The 16,588-nt window shown below is 44.0% G+C and overlaps 1 protein-coding gene across 1 annotated transcript; it reads left to right on the top strand.

Moving 5' to 3' along the window:
* Positions 1 to 6,179: 6,179 nt before the first annotated feature.
* LOC119844803 (60S ribosomal protein L13-like) lies at positions 6,180 to 6,800 on the top strand. The gene has a single exon (XM_038376165.2). It carries the CDS (start codon positions 6,462 to 6,464, stop codon positions 6,756 to 6,758), a length of 297 nt encoding a protein of 98 aa, XP_038232093.2. The 5' UTR covers positions 6,180 to 6,461; the 3' UTR covers positions 6,759 to 6,800.
* The last annotated feature ends 9,788 nt before the right edge of the window (positions 6,801 to 16,588 follow it).

Raw genomic sequence — 16,588 nt, 5'->3', positions numbered from 1 at the left:
CTTGGATGCTGCAGGAGCAATGTACGTGGCATTTTCTCCTTGGACTCAGTCCTGAACCGGTGCCCTACCATGGTGTTAAGCAATGCTATCCTGCTGCAGGATGCTGTGAGGCTTCAAACAGAGATCCCGAGCGTTGGTGGCTAAGATCCTTTGGCACCCATGTTCCTCCATAAAAGTAAGAGAATTAACTCCATTGTCCGCCCCATAACCTGGAAAGGCTTGCAAATGCAGCTCCAATTTTGGGCTTCACACAATCCCATACTGGGCAGCTTGCTTTTGGGATTGATAGTGAGTTTTTCATTTTAAGCGAGCTCACTCAATAACATCCATAGTTTTATGGCATAGACATTTCTTGTGAACTGGGTCACTGGACTGTATCTGTGTGACAAGTTCCAGCCAGAATGGACATGACATGCCTCCTTCCAATGCAGATCCTTCCATCCCAGCCAAGGAAAAGCAGGATGCATTCTGCATGCCAGGTCTTTCTACCCATAGTTCACACCATTGTTAACCCTTTGGAGACCATGAACAGCAATGTAGTTGCTCATGTGATTGGTGTTTAGAAAAAAGGCCTCAATCTAATTGGCTCAATAATACGTTTTTAATATTCACATTAATAACAGTCTTGCATAACTACGTGTGTTCCAGTTTCTTCGGTGCTTTGCTAGGAGCTGTTTGTAACTGTAATGATAATAATCCATAATGAGCAGAAAACTCAATTTTTGCCAATCTTCGGCTTTTTTTTTTTAAATGAAAACTTAGTTGAGCTGAGGAAGAGCTGTTACTGGCCTCTTTATTATGTATATTGTATACTGATGTGACTCAGTCTAGCAAGATATTTGCTACATTATTTGGCTCTCTTTTGCAGTCTGTGCCAAAACCCTGCTTTTGAAATCAATCGCAAAATTTGTTTCCCTTCAGTGGCACCAGGGCTTGCCCCTCTATTTCCAGTGAAGGGAAGCCACCATCAAGAAGCCCTGTGCAGTGGCCTTTCCCCAGTGAGATGGGATAACTTCGTATTATCTGTGTATTACCATAGCACCTAGGAGCCTAGTTGTCATTGCACACTGCTTCTGTAAGGAGACGGGGTTGCATTTGCTGGAGTGTGTTTCCATCTTCTCTATAAAATAAATACACTGCAGTATACCCTACCATCTGGCTGGAGTTCCAGCCAAACCTACAGGGTGTGTGTGTGTGGATTTTAAACACTCACAGAGCATATTCCCTCTATAGCTGACCATATGGGAGCAGCGTGGTATTCAGCCTGCCAGCGGATGAGTAGAGGCTCAGTGGGTTAATTCTGCATAATTAGCTTTTTGGCAATGGGGTCACAAATGGTGGGAAAGCTTTTAATTAAAAAAAAAAAAAAGAGAGAGTGGTTTAGATTTAAACCCTGAGCTCTGCTGCATCCCATTACAGGAGCTGGCCTCCTGCAGTGTGTTGGGTAGTTCATGCCACACTGAAAGCCTGTGTAGATAGATAGAAATGAATTGCAAGGAACTAAGTGGAGGTGGATGCATGATGGAATCCGCATATCTTGCAATGCAGCCCCATTGCTGCTGTCATTCCATCCTCTGGCTTGAACTATGAACCCCTGTGAACCTCTAAACAAAGGTTCCTGGCCACTGGATCGGTGTAGTTGTAGCCCTTTCCCTATAGCCCCTTTAATGTTTCCTTTCTGCCAGTCTGTCTGAGCCAGCAGAGGATCTCACCCCTGGCACCCACAGGTTGTGGCACCATTGCACGTGTGTGCACACATGCGTATAAATTACCCGGAGAAGAATATTCCATGGAAATACTGGAATCTTTTCTTGCAGGTGCTACGGTCAAGAGCACTGTAGAAATAAAACGTATTGGTTTGGGTCTCCTGTCTGTTGATGATGATGCCAGTATTGCATGTCCCACTGTAAATGTTATTCTCTGTTGACAGGGATCTGACCGATGGCTGTTGTTTTTAAAACTGAGAGCTAAATCAATATTGGTGTTCTATAGACTGCTTCATGAGCTGGAAGCTTGATGAAGTATCACCATGCTGGGGACTTGGATTAGAAGACCTCTCAAGGGCCCTTCCAGTTGAAGGATTCTATGATGCATTAATGACTGATGTTTGTGAGTTTATTATGATGTATTCCTGCAATTTTTATTAGCTAGGAGGAGCTAGGCCAAGGAATGTAGCTCTTTTAGAGAGTTTTGCCCCTACCAGTGCTCCCTAGAGTTGGCGGGGGTGGGGGGAGAGACCCTTAGATTGATGCAATAAACATCTTAAAATAAAAATCTAAAGTGTGTGGCACAGGAAAAAATTACCGGAAGCAGATGGTGGAACAGTAAATGAGTGGGAACTGGCAGCAAACATAAGCAAATCCAGTTTCATCAAAGCAGGGAATAGGAAGAGAAATAATCAGGAGATACCACTTTGCAGTGACCATGGGGAATCTCTTCATTCACTGGAGGGCCTCCCAAATCTAGTCCTTGGCAGGCTTGCATGTAAATTAATACTGTCAAGGGCTTTATCTAGTACAATGCCGGTCGGCGTAATGTGAACTCCTCTGTGGAGAGTACATTGTCAATACCAAGCAGCATCTTTTTTCTTTCCCTCTTGATTTTCCTATATGGAAAGAGCCAGTTACTGCACTAGAAAGATTATTCGCCGCCAACAAGTTATGCGCATCCCCTATGAGTTTTGAGAGAATAGCAAGAATGCAATTAAATTCATCCTTATTAGCATTAAACCCGAAAGCAACCAAGTCAAAATATAGCTGAGCAATAATCCCACAAGAGTCTGGAAACAGAGAAAGAAGCTGCTGCAGCATTCTTAATTCAGGCTTCTTGCACTCGTGACTTTTGACACCGAGTCTTTTGATACTGAGCAATATCTGTCTGGTAGACAGAAGTACTGCATAAGTGACGCACCAGCTAGTTAGAGCAATGCCTATGGAAAGATCCTCTTGGATTTAATAGAATGGTAAGGTTGCCATTGAACTCCTAAACCAACCTGACAGGAATGATGGTCCAGTACTTAGGGCACTAGCCTGGAGCTCTGGAGAGCCTGGCTCAATTCTGTTCTCCACAGACTCCCTCTGTGACCTTGGGCAAATCACTTAGTCTCTCTGGGCCTCAGTTTCCCCATCTGTGCAATGGGGGTAATAGCACTTCCCTGCCTCACTGGCGTGTTGTAAGGGTAAATACATTAAAGATTGTGAAGTGCTCCAATACTATGGTAATGGAGGTCATGTAAATACCAGAGGGGGAGAGAACCTGTAGCACTCTGTAGTGTGGGATTTTCAAAATCATCTAATTAGCTTTCAGTGGGACTTGTGCTCCTGAATTAGTTAGGCATTTTTGAAAATCCCAATCTAAATTCTTAAGGGTCTCAATTTTAAAATTCACAGGGGTCAATAGGAATCTTTCCATAGACTCAGCTGGGCGCTAGGTTTCTGCATTATAGAAACTTGTTCCAATAAAACTCTATTGCTTTTGTTTCTGTTAGATTCTGTAGGACTCTCGTTGAACCAACTGAAATCAAAGTGTCCCCAGAACAGGTAGCTGTAAACAGCATGTAGGACAGCCATATGTGTTGGGCTAATTTGTAACTGACTTTCAAAGAGACCCTACTGACGGTGGTAGGATCAGTATCTTTCCTCCTCTCTCTACCTCTTTGCAGAGGCTACATAGTTCCATGTGTCTTTAAAAAGAACAAATACAAATACAGCAAATTTTCTTTAACAAAAAATCATTGCCAGTTGACCAAGGCTCATGAGCAGCCCTGTGCTGGTGGGGGTGTGTGTGTGTGTGTGTGTGTGTGTGAGTGAGAGAGAGAGAGAGATTGGGTTGGGAATATCTCACAAGAAACAGGAACATTCAGGAGGGGTCAAGGGGGAGAGATATAATGGCTGGTACTTTGACAGTTTCTAAATCGTCTGTTTGCTGTGACACAATAGTGTAAGATGCCTCTTCCCACCCCATTTAATTTAGTACCTGAGGATTCCTAGCATGAGTAGGCATTCGGAAATGTCTGAAAGGATGTAGCCAGGTTTCCACTGCTGCTTTTGGCTGCAGACCTCAAGGTCACAGAGTGTGAAAGGATCTTTGTGTCTTTACGATAGTGAGAGCTTTCTGGGACGCAGCAGTACTGCTGGAGCAATGGAATTTATGCAAAGTAATGGGTGGGCATAGCAGTAATCTTGTATGGGAAACAATTGGAATACAGGCAGATTACAAAGGAGAATGGTCCTTTAAAACTGATGGAAATCCAGTAGAAGGATTTCTGTAGAGAAGCTGGAGTGCTTCTTATTTTTCCTGACTCTGAAACCAGTCACCTGTAGCTTGGATGATTTTATGTGCATGGTATAAAATCGTACCTGCCAAATCCTGTCTGGCACTTTGGCAACCTGCAGTGTTGACTGATGGGTACTTTAAAGCAAACTGAATGGCACTTGCTGTCAGCCTCCCACAAGTCAATCTTCATTCTCTACCTTTTATTCTGGAATCATAAAGTGTATTCTGTAGTGGAAAGTAATTTCACCTTGCCTCATGGAACATACCGTGATGCCAGAACTAGAGAGTTTGAATTATTGGCTGCAGATAAAGATATCTGACAAATGTGTAACGCTCTTTCTGTTCATGAGCTGATCCTCATTTCTGCAAATTGATTCATTATTGGCAAATGCTGACTAGTGTTTGTGAATAAATATAATTGCATGCGGTGTCTGGACTGGTTACTTCTGGCTCTTTGCAGCATGTGATTTATCATCTAAGGTGGGATGCAAACAAGTGTCGGAGAGTCACAAGCATCCAGTCCTTTCTGTGTGGGTAAATGGAGGTGGTAGGAAGGCATTCTATCTAGGGCCTGGCTAGATGGGATGTTGATCTTGGGTGAATTCTGGCATGGTAGAAGTTGAGAACTGACGTAAGTCACACTGAAGTGTTCCTGCTCTCTGATTGCATGGTTGAAACACTTTAAAAATAGCAAATTCTGTTGTTGGTGGACAAATACGCTTGTCTGTACGTTAACCCCAGGGTTTGTGTGAAAAACAGCTATTCCCCCCAGGGCATGTGCAGACAGAAACCTGTTGATGGAAATGTCTGAGAATAGCAATGAAAAGATGCAAGCATGGTAAAAATGAACACTTGTGAATTTAAATGAATGCTGGTGGGTGCAGTAGTGGATAGCATTCACTCAACTCAGTGTGTCTCCAAGGGGGCAAGGCACTACCACAATGTGAATGCGAAATAATTCTGCCTAGAATCAATAGACAAAAGCATTAAAGAATTCTCCCCGTCGAGAACTGATGGTGGCAATTGCTGCCCTGTTTGGTGCGTGAAACTTAATATTGGATAAGGCGCCATGGTGGTTTTAATGTGAACTGGGAGGAGTGTATATTTAGTGTTTCATGTTCCTGTAAGCCTCTCTGGGATGGGGGAAGAGGGGAAGTGTTGTGGGATGTTTTTGTTTTTGTTTTCTTTCTCCGTAATGCCAACTAGCAACTATTAGTATTAGTTGAACTAAAAATACTTCATAAAGGCAACCAGATGGTGCAAAATCTGAAGAATTATTTGGTCCTGTTGGTGATGTGTTGGGTCCTGGGACCCTGTGTGAAAATGCAGGGATGTTTTACTGACTCTGCCTGAGAGACAAATTGGTTGGGCCTCATTGGCTCCAACTCAGAAGACAGGTGGAGAGTCTCCAGTGAAGGACACAGGAGATCTTGCAGGGTGGAAACCTCAGGCTGAGCTCTTTTTTCAGATTAAAGGAAAAGGTGATCAGTTTTGGACACTAAGGTGGCATTTGTGGGCTTGTTGAAAGCAGGGTGAGGACTCTGCTCATTCAGAATGTGATTGACTTAACTATTGCTCAGGCTTTGGTCTCCCTCAGCTGTTCAAATAGCTACAGGCAGGCAGCTTTGGAAAACTGCTCCTATTTTACTATCTCACAATCTGCTGCTAATTCAAAGTAGGTCACAAGAAATGGCAAATGGCATTGGCTGACGTTCCTAATTACCCAGCACAGGAAGTGGTAGGCAGATGTTACTGGTCATGCAGTCAATGTAGCTGAGCAGTGGAAACTGAAGTAAGCCTCTACACATCCATAAGAGTTTCCAATCTGACCCACTAAAGCTCAACTGATCTTTGAGTACTTGTATAGTGAAGATAAAGTTCCACTGGTCTGTGTTGGGACTGTGTGGTTTAGGGTTCTTCCCTGCAGATGAGTTGCCACATGGTTTAACCAGCCTGCTAGGAAGAGCTGCAGGAGGAAGGCCCGTCAGGCAAAGGCTTTTGGCATTGCTCCACGCGTAGTGTCAGGGCCAGTCCGACCCACTGTGAGGTGTCTCACTGTTAGGTACCACACGAAAGTTCATGCTGGCAGAGGATTCACCTTGGAAAAGCTGAGACTGGCTGCATCCATAAAAGGGTTGCCCGGACTATTGGGATGCAACAAGTCTACAGCATCCCTGCAGGCCACCATGCAGAGACTGAAGGAGTATCGCTCCAAACTTTTCCTCTTCCGAAGGAAGCCATGTGCAACCAAGAAGGGAGACAGCTCTCCTGAAGAATTCAAGCTGGCAACTCAGCTCTCTGGACCTGTTATGCCAATCGGGAACGTTTACAAAAAGGAAAAGGCTCGTTTTATCTCTGAGGACAAGAAGAACTTCAAAGCCTTTGCCAACCTGCGTAGGGCCCAGACAAATGCCCATCTCTTTGGAATCTGTGCTAAACGAGCCAAGGAAGCTGCAGAGCAGGATGTGGAGAAGAAGAAATGAACTGTTCTCCCTCAAACTGTCAATAAAAGAGTGTAGAAATGTTAAAAACACCACCACTCAGCTTCCATTCCAGGACTTGCCAGCTCAGCAGGACTAACAGCACTTCACTCCAGGTGAAGGACACCTCTCACTTTTCACCCTATTTATATGTGGTAAAAGTAGGGGATGGAGCTTCAGGTCCACAAATCCAATCAGATTTTTGCAAGGGCCACTTAAGATAAGAGAGCTGAGAAGGTGATAACCAATCACAGCTGGCACCAGAAGAAGGGGAGGAAAAGAAACAAGTCTGGGGGAAAAGCTGCACATCCTGCTTAAGCCCTGAACAGCAATTATGGTGAAGTTTAGATCCCTGATATACATTGGCATCCAATAACTTCCATTATTTAGGTCCAATTATTTTTTACAGTTAATGTGCTTTAGTTACCTTCAGTAATTAACTCATAAAGTCTTGTCAGTGGAAGTGAAAATTGCTTCTCCCCCCTAAGGATAGTGGATAAATTACCCATTCTGATGGGCAGGTTTTTCCCAAAATAAATGGAGCCAAAATGTCAATTATGCAGCTGTTAACGTTTCATGCTTGCTATGCTGTATTCATCCTGTACTGACATGGCAGGGTGAATTGGCAGGTTTCTTCCTCAGTTCCAGAGACTGACTTGAGCTTCTGGTTTAGCATATGGGGAAGATGCCTGCTTACCCAGGTGGTGGTGATCCATCTGGCTCTTAGCAAGCTGTAAGAAAACTATTGTAACAGTACAGTGTGACCTTGTGACTAGAGCATAGGGTTGGGACTTGGGAGACCTGGGTTCTGTTCGTGACTCTGACACTGACCTTGAGAAAGCCACTTCCTTCTCTGTGCCTGTGTTTCCCCAGGAGACAGGTCTTGCCCCCAGCACAAGAGGGCCATGATCTCAGTTGGACGCTCTGTAATGCTACTGTAATACAACTGCTATTCTCCATCATCAGGCTTAATTAAATACAGTGCAATGTGATGTGCCTGGGTATTATCTTCAGAGAGCACCACAGAGTTTCTCGGACTGGTGCTCAGAGGGAGCGTGTGTGAATGCAGGTTCAGAGAGATGGGGCGCGCTCATCCATCTAAATGGCTGCAGCAGGGGAATGGAAAGCACTCCAAGGAGAGTCGTAGTACTTAGCACTGCATACAGCACTCGTTATAAAGTGCTTTGACATTCTTAGATTGTGAGGATAAAGATTATCTCTCTTCGATGCACTAAAACTAAGCTACAGAAGGAATTTGATATGAAATGGTGCAAGCTGCCCAAAGCCATCCAGCAAATAAGTGGCAGACTGGGGTGTAGAAGTTCAACCTTGACTCCCGATCCCTTGTTCTCACCGGTGAACATATGGCCTCCTAAGCTGTGTGATGTCTGCCTTAGAGCAATAGGAGTATTTCCATAGTTTTTTTGAGTGCGTAAGAAAAGGCTCATCTTTATCATTCCCCCGCTGCTTGCAATTCAAATGGTCAGGTTCTCAGCAGTAGCTCAGTGCTGCAATGGTTAATTGTCCAAGGTAAGTGACATGTAGATTAAATGTACAAAATGTTCAGTGTTAGTTAGCATGCAGTGCTAGAAATGTGCTAAGTCATTTACAGATATCTGACAGGGTCCCTGCCTGATGAGAGGGCAAATTAAGTGAATGTATAGATGAAGAATGGGGCGGGGGATAGGATATAAAAGTAAATGTTTGCTAATATAAGGTATTAGGAACCTAGGAATGAGACTCATTAAAATGATGCATATGATTAACAGTGTTTCTGTAACCTCTGTGCACCTCTCTATAAAATAACAATTCAGTGAAGTGCATAAATTATATTGATCTTAGTTCACTAGCGGTTTGAGATCTCTGGATGGGAAAGTATTGTGGAAGTGCAGAGTATTTTCCCTTCTAGAATGAGTGTGTTACATGTGTGTTTCTGTAGTTCCTGCTGGCGCAAGACCCAAACCAGAATGTTCTATCCAAACCTGCCTGCGAACAGAGTAATTGAGCTGTAGTACTGAACTGATGTTTTGCCATTCAAAACCATGAGTGGGTCTACCTCATCTGTAATTATTTAATTATGAGAATGCAGATGTGCAGGTCAAAGGCTAAGCGCCACAAAAGGAATATGTATGTTTTGCCAGAAGGAACAAGCATCCTCTCTAGTTGAATTTTTCATTAGGGCACATGAAGAGACGGGACAAGCCTTGAAATAGGAGTGTTTCCCTGGTGACAGCCTAACGCTTAGTCAGTGACAGGGGATGCAGGGCTGGAGGAGTGCTACTGAAGTGGAAACAGGACAAATACCCCAAAGATGAATGAGAAGAGATTATAGGGTATTAAATTCTCCCCTAAGACCTGTTTTCCACCCCTTTAATCTGTTTGATCTCTCTAGATACCCAAGTTCACAGTATCGGGGTGCCTCCCAGATACTTGGCAATACTATTTTTCTTTTTCTTCCTTTTTGTTCCTAACTTGTAGGAGGAACAGCTTGATGAGCTTGGCTATTGTAGATTGGTGTGAGTCAGGAGTGTGTGTGTGTTTAGAACTTATTTGAGGGGGAAACTAAGTGGAAGAAATGAGTCTTATGTTTAGCTCTGAAAGATTTCTGAGCTCACTGCAGGGGTGTACTCACGACTGTTCTGTATACTAAGTCTGTTGGATGCGTGAGCAAGCTAGTCTGGTCTACTTCAAACCAGGTCTAACACTGTGGTTCAGAATTCCAACTCGTGTGTTGCTGAAGTTCGATTTATGCTTCAGGTTTTGTCTTGACTGGGAAAAAAGTCATGTTTAGCTCAGGCTCAGCTAACACGAATTAGCTAATTAGAGGCTAGGAAAGGAATGAATAAAGAGGCCAGAGTTAAACACAACTGTTTAGAGACTGGGAAAAGGACCAAAGTGAGGAGAAGATTCTAATATTTTGGGGGGAGCGAATCTTTAAACACCCATGTGCTTCAACTTATCTTTGAAAGTATTATGGATAAGACACTTGACTGGGGATTGAAATCTCTGTTCAGTTCCTGGCTCTGCTACGTGTGACCTATAGCAAGCCAGTTATTCTCTGTGTGTGTCAGATCCCTATCAGTAAAATGGAGATAATGATTCCTTTCTCCTGCACATTGCCTGTTCAGATTGAGATCTCTGTGGCAGGGACGTCTCACTTACGTGTTTGTACAGTGCCAAGAATGGGGTCCTGTTCTGAGCTGGGGATACTGTAATGCAAAGAGCTAATTTACTCTTATACACATCACAGGCTTTCTTTTGCCTAGAAATATTTTTAAACCAATCTGCCTTACCTAAAGGGGTTAAATTACAGAACAAATGTTAGCTAACGTGAGCTAGTTCTGCCAACTCCCAAATGATGGATTCACTGGACCCCACTCCATGAGGTGCACCCCTACTAGTATTTATAGCACAATGAATGATTAAGTGTAGATAAGTTGGCCTGTGTATAATGTATGTTAGCTCCTATTGGGTTGCCTAAGAGTGAAAGGACAGTTCTGGAAACACAAATTAAACAGTGGCCTTAGTGATTCCTGATGTGACACGTAGCCAGTGACCAGTAGAGGGCACCATATACCTCATGAAATGAGCTGCCATATGGGTCAGTAAGTCACACCATGTTCCAGAACTGCTCGCCTAGCACCATTGGCACTGTGTTTGTGTAGGAATGCAATGCTGCTACAATGCCTTGTTCCACCTCTCCCTGGGAATGAATGGATTGTTGCATACACCTCTTCATTTAAGAGGTGTGGTGAGGACCTCAGTTGATGCATGTGTATAAATGGAATGCGTGATTTGTCTGCCAAAGGTGGGGTCCCATCTCATGATCCTCTGTGTCAGAGCTTGAGGGTGCATTCTGGCTTGGAGGGGCTCAGTTACTTGTCTAATGAGCATCTGCTGAAGAAGATGCTGGTCCAAGGCCAAGCGGACTTTGCTGACTTGTCCCTGTGTCTGGGTGTATTAACTAGCATATTTATACTTGCAATGTTATGAAGTGTGGAGGAGGATCTCAGAAGGTGCCTGTGTGACAGGCCATCTCTGTGGGAGTACAAAGAATAGGATTGTCTGCAGGGAGCAGAAAGAGAGTATAGACTGGGAAGGCTGCACAACTGGTCTGGTGTAGAGAGTGCCTTTTTCCGTTTAGGTTATTGTTGCTTTGGAAGCAGTTTAAACAAAGTCAAAAAAAAAAAAGGCAACTCTTATTGCAGAATGAGTGTCCACTTGGGAAATGATACCGGTATAAATACAGTGGGTTTGCTACCTGGGTATCACTGGTGCAGCATTCCGGCATAAAGTCCTGAATATGCCATTGACTTGCTGGATGACCTTGAGCAATTTGCATTCCTGCTCTGTGCCTTCAGTTTCTGTGCCTCAGCTGCAGAATGGGCATACTAACCCACCATTATGAAACACTTTAAGATTAAAGGTGGGAAAATATTATAAGACGGGTCCGATGGAGCCAAATTGTGTAGTGTAGCATTAGATGGCCTGATCCCACTTTTAGGTTCCATTTGCTAGATCACAATTCCTCTTCGACGTGTGTTTAGAAACTGTTCACTTGTTCTCACAAGGGTAACAGATCTTCTACCCCAGCTATTCAAGAGCTTTCCTGTCTGCTTCAGGGATAAGATTGCTACCTCTGGCATAGGGAGAAAAATAATTCACTTATTTCCTGCATTACCCCACATCTGCTCCAGTCTGGTGCTTTAGAACTGGAAGCAGCAGGGTCCCATCCCTGTAAACTGTGTCTAAAGGAACGCTTGTGCATAGCAGCTGCCAAGTAACTATACTAAGGAAGTTCCCTCTTTTTGCAGCACCTTGATCGCAGTCAGCAGATTTTTCCTTCCTAAGTGAAGCGGCTGCTACTTAATGGAGTATTAGGCATGTGTGAATGATTGCAACCCAAGCTTTGGTGTTTGTGCTGCTCATACTCCATCTGTTCCGAGGACGATGTAGGAAGGCAGCCAGGAAAGTACAGTAGTAAATAATACTTCTACAGCACTTGCCATCAGAGGCTTGCAAAGGGTTTTGCCAGCATTACTGAATTAAGTCTCTTAACATCAGTGAGAAATTGGGAAAGCGTTGTTATCCTTTCTGTAGTTGGGAAAACTGAGGCACAATGGAGTTGTCCAAGATGTAGTGGTGCATTTGTGACAGAGATGGGAATAGAACCATATCTTCTGAGTCTCAGGTCAGCGACTTAAACTCTAGACCAAAAAATAAGACAGGAGCAAGAAAAGTAACTTTCTTCAAATGAATGAGCTCGATACCTTTAAAAGAAACTAGTACTGAGAGGGAGATCTCAAAACAGTAGTGGAAGGATACTTCAAGGAGTCAGCAGTTACATTATTACCAAGTAGTTCAGTATGGTAAAAATGTCTCTTTAAGGTTGTAAATCATCCTGCTTCAGGACATCAGTCAACTACTATTTGACTGGACTTAGGAAAAAACTTCCCATCTGGATGTGTTATTCCATAACTGACCACTGCAGGGATTCTTATCTTCTTCTGAATCATCTGGTGTTGGCATCTGTCACCCGGGATACTAGACTTGGTGGGCCACTGATCTGATCTGTGGCCGGTCTCAAGTGGTGTTCTCAAGTGATGTTATTGTGTTATGTTTACTCTTAAAATAAGACACTTCTGCAGTTTCCCTAATTTTAAAGACACTTTGTATCCAAATACTTTAATGAGATCCTAGATTACCAACATATAGAATAGCTTTAAATGTTTGTGCATTTCTAGGAAATATTAAGGAAATGTCTCTCCTTTGGCTCACTCCAATATTTTCCAAACAAGGGCAGCAAAGAGTTAGGCTGTAGAAATATATGGGAACACCTTGTAGTTCCACAAGCACATTGCCTCCACAGATGCAGAAAGAGAGACCTCTAAGCTACACACACCAAATGCTCCTGAGTCTCCTTTCTCTTTTAAAAAGAAACTAGGAAAGTGTATGCAGAAACTGGTGTTGTGTGATGACAACCTTTACTTGCGAATGGGTCGTGCTCTGTGCAGTGAGCCCCACAATACTGCAGCTATACATGCTCCTGTGCCACTGAATACAAAGCACAGGAGCATCTGCTCCTTGTCACCTCCAAGCAGACTCCATATAAATCAGTTGCTTCTTGAAGCAGGCTTGGGCAGAACCAGAGCTGGACAGAGAATTTTCTTTAATCCGCAGGAATGGCAGGTTTGGAGGGAAATGATCTTCCTCACCCCCCAAAGCACTCAGGTGAGGACCTGTCTGACAGTGATTAGTGTAGAGCCTAATGTGACGCTGGGTCTCTCAGGTTTTAGAGGGGTAGCCGTGTTAGTTTGTATCAGCAAAAAGAACGAGGAGTATCAGCAAAAACCCACTTCATCAGATTTTAGCCCACAAAAGCTTATGCCCTAATAAATTTGTTAGTCTCTAAGGTGCCACAAGGACTCCTGATCTTTTTACTGGGTCTCCTCATTCATTTTTGCTGATGCCTACTGTATTTGGCTGCCTCCTGTTTGATCTTGCAGTGCAGTGATGCACTTGCTGGCTCTCAGCAGCCATTTAATCTTTCTCTCAGCTACCAGTCTCTTTGCTTCACATTTTCCCCCCTCTTGCTTACAGGACTGTTTGCAGCAGCTAGTCCCACCCCTGGTGCCAACTGCACCTGTCAGTCTGAAGTATGGGGAATAGACACCTCCCAGCCCCTCCAGCGGACTCACCCTTGCCTCTGACTTGCATGCTGCTTCTGCTGGGGTTTGAACCAGGAACTTCCTGCTCAGCCAGGTGAGCTAAAGTTAAGTAGCTTGGCAGCTGGCTCAATGAGCTGCAACTTGCCTGAATTCTTTGGTGTTGGAGATGGGGACTCTTGTGTACCCATAGAGATCACTAATTTGGTATGTGGATATCAGTAGACTCTGTCTCTCTTGGGATTGCTTCTCCTGGCACTGAAATGCAGCCAGCTCTGCAGAGGAACATGGTGCAGAGTGTTGTTTGCTTAATCAACCCCTCCCTCTTTGTTCTTCTTTTTTATGAGTAATGTAGGTTGCTTTTTACAACAGTTTGGGCAGCTGGACAGATGTTACCAAGTTCATCTGTGATGCAATTCCACTGCAGTCAATGGAGTTACATCAGGGATGAACTTGGCTCAAGATTTCTGGGAAGGGAAATGAAGTAATTTCTCCAGTCTTCACTGTAGTATCATATAACAGATTTGCGGACTTTCCTCACACTTCCATTTACCCTCAGTACCCCATCAGGACAGCCTTCCCCCCACGTCTCCCAGCCATACAGCTCAAAGGCAGTCTACTCCTCTTCAGTGCCTGGAGCTTCTCTCTCTATCAAACAACCCTGACCATCCCCAGCACTGAGAGGACAAGAAAAGCAAGGAGCCACTTGGGGTGGAAACAGGGGAGCTCACAGCCCATGTAAACTGCATCTTTTTGTTCTGTGTTTGTACAGCACCTAGTGCAGTGGGGTCCTGAACTGTGTCTGGGGCCCCTGGGCACTCATGCAATAAAGATGATAAAGAAGGCCAAAAGAAGGCAAATCAAGATACTGACAGTAGGTTGGCCGGGTATAAACCACTCTGTGCCCCCCCCCCCCCAGCTGATCCTGACTAAGGATGATCTCATACTTGGCCTTCTTAAAAAAATAAATAAATAAAAAAAATTGGGACATACCCTGCACTTGCAGCTGCTTATTACCATCAGCAACACTTCCCTGCCATGCAAGAGTAGTGACAAAAAGTGCCAGCAGATGAAATTTGATGGTGGCAGCATTTAATTGTTCAACTGGAATATGACCAGGACTGCAAAGTGGTTTGATATTTGCATAGCACTTCAAAGCGCTTTACAGATGTTAATTAATTCATCCTCACAGCAACTCTGTTGGGTAAATTGTGGCTTGCCTACATGAGAAAGTTCCACCAGCTTAACCTGAAGTGTGAATTCAACTGATGTTAAACTGGCACTAACCCCACAGAGGGCATTCTTAGCTTGCTTTCAGAGTGGCTTTTTTCAGTTAAAGTCTATTGAGAGTAAGTTTAAGCTAAACTGAAATAAGTGTGTCCACGTAAGAGTTTGTACCAGTTTAAATACACATTTAAATTAAACACCTTTTCCATAGAGACACAAGGCCTTTGTTTTATTTCCCACTTTACAGATGGGAAACTGAGGCAGGGAGGTGAAGTGACTTGCCCAGGGTTGGAAGTGAAGTCTGTGTCAGAGCTCTGTTTAGAAATCTGGAGTCCTGGTTCCCAGACCTGTGCTACGACCATACTTCTTCAGTGAGCTGGATAGGTGGAACAGGGTATATTTATGGCATGAGGTCACCCAAGGTTTCTGCAGAGACTAGTTCACAGACTAGTTTTCCCCACCCTCCCAGTAATAACTATGGCAATCCAGCCCTTTGCTTCCTGATCCAGAAGGCTGTAAATCAACTCCCTAAACTTGTGTGGGAGGAGAACATTTCATACTATGAGGAGGTGAACTGGCCTTTGCAAGAGGATGATTATATAATTTGATTGCCTTTGGGCCATACTTCTGCTCTCCACAGCGCTAATGTGGCTGGGGCCTGAAATTCCCATGGTACTCAGATGTGGGGAAGTCCAGTGTATTTCACTGAACCATCCGTTCCCTGGAGAGTTCAATCCAAGAAAAAGCTAAGAAAACTCAACTACCAAAAATATTTCTAGTGGGCAGAAAAACCACAGCACATTCATGTGGCTTAAAGGGCAGGCTACTTTGTGGTGGTGAAAGTCCTGTGTATCATTTAACTGTACAGTTCCTTGCAAGTTGTGGTTTCTTTTTCAGAGCAATAGGTTTGGAGCAGCTTTAAGAGCAGCATTTCCAAGGCCTTGGTTTGCCCATGGAACAAAAGACTTGGGGAGGCAGGGGCTGTTTTGAGTCTTTTCCGTAGAACAATCGAGGCATTGGCTTCCTGGCAGGGTCAGCACTAATAATAAACGAAACAGTCTCGCCTTCTCCCCTGCCCCCCCGCCTCCCCTTTATTTCAGTCTGTTGGCTATAGTCCAGTTCAAAGGACACAGAAATTAAGCTAGCGTAATGGACTGGCCTGGTTGTTTTCCACCATAAAATGTTGACTTTATTGTGGGAATTTTTTTTAAGTTTATTTTTATTGCAACTCGGCTCTGAAGTTGTGTGTAGCATCCTTCTCCAAAATCCATTGGCATTATGCAAAATGTTCCAACTGGGACGTTTTCCCTTTCTCTTTTTGTTGCTGTTTATCTTATGTTAATTAAAATCTAGCATATCTAATTTGCATACTCATTTGTGAACATGAACCTATCCTGACAACATCCCTGCTATCTCCCCGCAACCTTCTTCCCACTCTCTCCCCACCCCCCCACCCCCGGTGGAGTAAAGGAGTATCATCCCCATTTCACGGGGGAAAACTGTGGCAAGGAGCTTGAGAAACTTATATTTTCACAGGAGTCTGTGAATGCTAAGAGTCATCATTAAGGGCTGTGGAGTTCCTGGATTGCTGTCATGTGCCGAGACCACAAGGCCATGTCTCTTGCTTTATTTCTGCCTTGGCCATTCCGCTCACACTCATGCGTGTGTGCGCACTGATTGTGAGGAAGACTTTGCTCAACATTTTGAACTGATGGGAGAACAGACCCAGGATAGCCTGATGGGTCTCCTTCTTTCTGACTTACACTGGAGCCTATAGAGTCTTATGGTTCCTGTGGAGTCGTCTTTGTTTGAGAGCACACTTTGCAACATGTTCTTACCTTGTTATCCAAAGGGGTGGCGGCATCCATTGCAGTTGAGCTCGCCATGAGCTACGATATTTTGGGTTAAAACAAGCTGAGGTTAGTGAAAAAGCATTTCCTC

This window comes from Dermochelys coriacea, chromosome 17, assembly GCF_009764565.3.
Source record: "Dermochelys coriacea isolate rDerCor1 chromosome 17, rDerCor1.pri.v4, whole genome shotgun sequence".
Classification (NCBI taxonomy): Eukaryota; Metazoa; Chordata; order Testudines; family Dermochelyidae; genus Dermochelys; species Dermochelys coriacea.
This window is presented reverse-complemented; position numbering and strand designations above follow the sequence as displayed.